The sequence below is a fragment of the Sinocyclocheilus grahami genome, unplaced genomic scaffold (assembly GCF_001515645.1).
Source record: "Sinocyclocheilus grahami isolate Dianchi unplaced genomic scaffold, SAMN03320097.WGS_v1.1 scaffold2173.1, whole genome shotgun sequence".
Taxonomy (NCBI): Eukaryota; Metazoa; Chordata; class Actinopteri; order Cypriniformes; family Cyprinidae; genus Sinocyclocheilus; species Sinocyclocheilus grahami.
The window spans coordinates 23403-29739 of record NW_015507352.1 but is presented as its reverse complement, the minus strand read 5'-3'; the positions used below and the strand labels follow the sequence as shown (position 1 = coordinate 29739).

The 6337-nt window shown below is 41.9% G+C and overlaps 1 protein-coding gene across 1 annotated transcript in view; it reads left to right on the top strand.

Moving 5' to 3' along the window:
- Positions 1 to 6337, top strand: part of LOC107574290 (F-actin-uncapping protein LRRC16A) — a 35696-nt gene that overhangs the window by 18212 nt on the left and 11147 nt on the right. Inside the window, exons 16-26 of the mRNA XM_016260736.1 lie at positions 590 to 694; positions 1084 to 1153; positions 1249 to 1330; positions 1410 to 1509; positions 2102 to 2156; positions 2230 to 2402; positions 2481 to 2549; positions 2634 to 2727; positions 4683 to 4781; positions 4971 to 5099; positions 5961 to 5971. Of these exons, the coding sequence (XP_016116222.1) occupies positions 590 to 694; positions 1084 to 1153; positions 1249 to 1330; positions 1410 to 1509; positions 2102 to 2156; positions 2230 to 2402; positions 2481 to 2549; positions 2634 to 2727; positions 4683 to 4781; positions 4971 to 5099; positions 5961 to 5971 (987 nt within the window). The remainder of the gene's footprint in view (positions 1 to 589; positions 695 to 1083; positions 1154 to 1248; positions 1331 to 1409; positions 1510 to 2101; positions 2157 to 2229; positions 2403 to 2480; positions 2550 to 2633; positions 2728 to 4682; positions 4782 to 4970; positions 5100 to 5960; positions 5972 to 6337) is intronic.

Below are 6337 nucleotides of genomic sequence, written 5' to 3'. Positions count from 1 at the left end.
CACACTCACTCACACACACACACACACACACGCTCACACACACACCCACACACTCACTCACGCAGACACACACACTCGCTCACTCACACACACTAGCTCACTCACACACACACACTCACACACACACACGCTCACACACACACACACACACACACACGCACGCTCACTCACACACTCACATGCTCACACACACACACTCGCACACACACTCACACACACACACTCATACACACACACACACCCACACACTCACATGCTCACACACACACACTCACACACACACTCACTCACACACACACACACTCATACACACACATACACACGCACTCACTCACTCACACGCTCACTCACACACACACACACGCTCACACACACTCACTCACACACCCACACATGCTCACACACACACACTCACACACACACATGCTCACACACACTCACTCACACACACACACATGCTCACACACACTCACACACACACACATGCTCACTCACACACACACACATGCTCACACACACTCACACACACTCACAGATGTTGACGTCTCTGCTGGATCCAGCTGTCTCAGTCTGATGTTCTTTGCTGCAGGAAAGGGAAGGAGTTTCCGTCCTCCTTCAAGCAGTTCTTCAGCAGCGCTTTGTCTCTCCAGAACATCTGTCTGTCTGGAACCAAACTACCTTCTGAAGGACTCAAGTGAGTCTCCATCTGTCCATCCAGACCATGTTCATGTGACGACGATGTTGTGCTCGTTCTTCTGATGTTCTGCTGATATTTTTCTGATGTTCTGCTAATATTATTTTGATTTCCTGCTCCTGTTCTGCTAATGTGCTGCTCCCATTCTCCTTATGTTCTCCTGATGTTTTCTTGATGTTCTTCTGATATTCTCTTGAACTTCTTCTGATATTCTCCTGATCTTCTCCTGATATTCTCTTGATGTTCTCCTGATATTCTCTTGATATTCTCCTTTTGTTCTCCTGATCTTTTCTTGATGTTCTCTTGAACTTCTTCTGATCGTCTCCTGATCTTCTCTTGATGTTCTCCTGATATTCCCTTGTTGTTCTTCTGGTGTTTGATGTCTTCAGAGCACTGCTCCTGGGTCTGGCCTGTAACACTAACCTGCGAGATGTTTCTCTGGACATCAGCGGCTGTGAGGTACTGCACTGAACCTTCTGCTGTCGTTCTGACACATGACTGCTCCGTTTTGTGTTTGTTGTGTGTTCCTCACACGTTGTTGTTCGTGTATTCAGTTGCGCTCAGCAGGCTCTCAGATTCTGGAAGGCTGTATCGCTGAGATCCCGAACATCACCAGCCTGGACATATCAGACAACGGTTAATACACACACACACACACACACAGGTGTCATCAGCTGCTGTGTTGATTCAGGAGGATTGTGTGTTTGTGTCCCAGGACTGGACTCAGATATGTCTACGCTGCTCGTGTGGCTCGGGAAGAACCGCTCCATCAAACACTTGTCCATCGGCAGGAACTTCAGCAACATCAAAACCAAGTGAGACTCTGCCGCTTTGATTCAGTTTAGAGGTCATGTGACCTTCGCAGATCAATAGAGAAAAACAGGATGCAGAATATGCATTTACAGTTACATTTATACATCAAGCAGACACTTTTATCTAAAAAAAAGCATCTTCTGCACACCAAGTCTGCATTTATTTGATCACAAATACAGTGAAATCAGTGATGTTGTAAAAAATTATTACAATTTCAAATATCTGTTTTCTATGTGAATATCTGTTAAACTGTAATGTATTTCTGTGATGCGCAGCTGTATTTTCAGCATCATTCCTCCAGTCTTCAGTGTCACATGATCTTCAGAAATCAGTATAATATGCTGATTTGCTGCTCAAGAAACATTTCTGATTATTAGCAATGTTGGAAACAGTCGTGCTGAACAATATTTTTGTGGAAACCTTGATACATTTTATTTTTCAGGATTCACAGATGAATAGAAAGTTCAGAAGAACAGCATTTATTTGGCATAGAAGTCTTTTATATCATTATAAATGTCTTTACGGTCACTTTTGATGAATAAAAGGATTAATTCACATGTCTTACATTCTGAATGTGCGTGTGTTTCTGTGCAGAAATCTCGGGCAAGTTCTGGTCTCTCTGGTCCACATGATTCAGGAAGAGGATTCTGTAAGTCTGTAGATCCGTCACGTTTGAGATACTGCACTCAGGATACGTTGTTTAACTGTGTGTGTGTGTGTAGCCGCTGGCGTCTCTGTCTCTGGCAGACTCAAGGCTGAAGGCGGATCTGTCAGTGGTGCTGAATGCGCTGGGAGGAAACAGCAGTCTGACCCATCTGGACATCAGCGGGAACAGCATGGGCGACTTTGGGGCGAAGATGCTGGCCAAAGCCCTGCAGGTCAACACCAAACTCAGGTGCCGCACACACCAACCACAGGATCATCTAACACACTCATGTACACAAATACACAGCGTTCATTGTGTGTATTTCAGGACGGTGATCTGGGACCGTAACTGTGTCAGCGCTCAGGGCCTGCAGGATGTGGCTGCTGCTCTGGAGAAGTGTGTCTGAGCTCTTCCTTAGCCTCACATTCAGTGTCTGTCTGATCATCAGGTTCAGTCATGTTTGTCGTTCATCTTCTGCAGGAATTACACCATCAGATTCATGCCGGTTCCCATCACAGACGCAGCGCAAGCTCTGAAGAACAACTCTGAGAAAACTGAAGATGCCCTGATGAAGGTCTGAACACAACACGAACGTATACAGTCATGTTCAAAACATACAAAAATATGCTCAAACACACTCTAAATAAACATAAACACATTCTAAACATCCTTAAACACAAACTAAACATGCTCAAATATTCACAAACACACTCTAAATAAACACAAACACTCTAAACATACACAAACAAACTAAACATACACAAACATGCTCCAAACATACTCAAACATGCTTTAAATATACTGAAACACACACAAACACACGCTAAACATACTGAAACATACACAAACACACTCCAAGCATACTCAAACATGCTCCAGTCCAAACATACACAAACACAATCTAAACATACTCAAACATAAACACACTCCAGACATACTCAAACACTCTAAACATGCTCAAACATACATAAACACACTCCAAACATACACATACATAAACACACTCCAAACATGCTCTAATTGTACTCAAACATGTTCTAAACATACACAAACATGCTCCAAGCATACTCAAACATACACAAACATGCTCCAAACATACTTAAACATACACAAATATGCTCCAAACATACACAAACAGATTCTAAACATACACAAACTCGCTCTAAACATACCCAAACATGTTCTAAATGTCCTCAAACATGCTCTAAACATACACAAACATGCTCCAAGCATACTCGAACATACACAAACATGCTCCAAGCATACTCGAACATACACAAACATGCTCCAAGGATACTCAAACATACACAAACACGCGCCAAACATACTCAAACATAAACAAACACACTACAGACATACTCAAACATGCTCTAAACATACACAAACATGCTCCAGGGATACTCAAACATACACAAACACACTCTAAACAAACTCAAGCATAAACAAACATACTTCAGACATACTCAAACACACTCTAAACATGCTCTAAATGTACTCAAACACACTCTTAACATACACAAACATGCTCCAAGCATACTCAAACATAAACAAACACACTTCAGACATACTCAGACACACTCTAAACCTTCATAAACTTGCTTTAAACATACTCAACACGCTCTAAACATACTCAAACATACACAAACACGCTCTAAACTTACACAAACATGATCCAACAATATACAAACACGCTCCAAACATACTCAAACATACATAGACACACTCTAAACATACACAAACATGCTCCAAGCATACTCAAACATACACAAACATGCTCCAAACATACACAAACACACACAAACATGCTCCAAACATACACACACACTCTAAACATAAACTTACACAAACATGATCCAACAATATACAAACACGCTCCAAACATACTCAAACATACACAAACACGCTCTAAACTTACACAAACATGATCCAACAATATACAAACACGCTCCAAACATACTCAAACATACACAAACACGCTCTAAACTTACACAAACATGATCCAACAATATACAAACACGCTCCAAACATACTCAAACATACACAAACACGCTCTAAACTTACACAAACATGATCCAACAATATACAAACACGCTCCAAACATACTCAAACATACACAAACATGCTCCAAACATACACACACACTCTAAACATACACAAACATGCTCTAAGCATACTCAAATATACACAAACACACACCAGACATACTCAAACACACACTAAACATACTCAAACATGCACAAACAAACTCAAACATGCACAAACACAATCTAAACTTACACAAACATGCTTTAAACATACTCAACACGCTCTAAACATACTCAAACATACACAAACACGCTCTAAACTTACACAAACATGCTCCAAAAATATACAAACACACTCTAAACATTCTCAGATATACACAAACACTCTCCAACCATGCACAGACATTCCTAAACATGCTTAAACACGCTCTAAAAATACACAACTCCCAGAAGCTCTTTTTTCCTGTGATGTGCCTCCCATGATGCTTTGTGTGTGTGTGTGCAGATGGAGCAGTATCTGCTGCGTAACCATGAGAGCAGGCGATACCTGCAGGAGCAGGCGTTCAGACTGCAGCAGGGCCTTGTCACCAGCACAACACAACAGGTGACTGATCATATCTGCAGAGCAGGTGGCTGATGGGACATATATCTACTCTGCATTCACCATAACTGAAAACACAGAGTGTTTATTATTTGATTGATGGGATCATATATCAGAGCATATATGCCTCTGCCAGTGGTGTGTTCATTCGTGTGTGTGTGTGTGTGTGTGTGTGTGTGTGTGTGTGTGCAGGTGATGGGGCAGGTGTGTGTGCAGGTCCAGGATCAGCTGAACTCTCTGCGCTTCAGCATGAGTGACAGAGTTCAGCAGGACATGAAGGCGACTGAGAACCTGATGAGAGACGCCAAGAACTCCACAACAGTGAGACACACACACACACACACACACACCATAAACGGCTGATGGGTTCATATGACGCTGATATTATTACACAAACCCTGAAAGAAGATTAAAAACAGTTTGTCTCATGGTTGTGTTGAACCAGCCCTTCATAAGTTTTTAGATTGGAATGTAGGGCTGTAGCAACTATTAAGTCTGTAAGCTTAGGGTGCGTTCACACTTGTCATGTTTGGTTCGATTAAAATGAACCCTGGTGCGATTGCTTTGTTAGTGTGGTTCATTTGAGCATGTGTGAATGCTGCCATCCGAACCCTGGTGCGCACCAAACAAGCGGGCAACTCTGGTGCAGTTTGAATGATATATAAACGCAACACGGACCAAATACTTCTAAACGAACCAAAAACAGGAAGTAATGACAAGATGCGACGCTATGCGACATGATTTGATGATGCGGTGTAACCAAGACAAAATGAGCAGAGGGCAAACGTGGAGCAACAATGTGGTAAAGTGCCTTTTATGAGCTCCTTGTGAGTTTGCAGGTGGTGAAAATTTAATTATATGTATACGCAAGAATGAGCGCGCTTAGTCCAGCAGACGGCATTAGGTGTGTTCGACTTAAAGCAACTTGAACGCTTTAAGTCTAACTCACCTTTTGTTTGGGGCATTCGGTGAGTTCCGTCACGATATATACATCATTCAAGCCGACCAATCAGGTTGTGAACGTATCACTATGCCTTTAGGTTCGCTGTCAAAAATGCCAATGTGAACGCTAAGCGGACCAGGACCAAATGTATAATTTTCCTTTTCGGTCTGGACCAAATAAACCAAACGAACCGAACTACAAGTATGAACACACCCTTAGTTTTGAGTCTCTGTCTGTAGCTGCTGTGCAGTCTGTATCACCTGCACTCAAGCGGGCAAGTGGCATATTCAAACATACAAAAACATGCTCCAAACACACTCTAAACATACTCAAACACACTCTAAACATACCCAAACACACTCTTAACATACTCAAACACACTCTAAACATACTCATACATACACAAACATACTTAAACATACTCAAACACACTCTAAACATACTCAAACATACTCAAACATACTCAAACACACTCTAAACATACACAAACGCGCTCCAAACATACTCAAACACACTGTAAACATACACAAACACGCTCCAAACATACTCAAACACACTCTAAACATACACAAACATGCTCAAACATACACACACATGCTCCAAACATACTCAAACA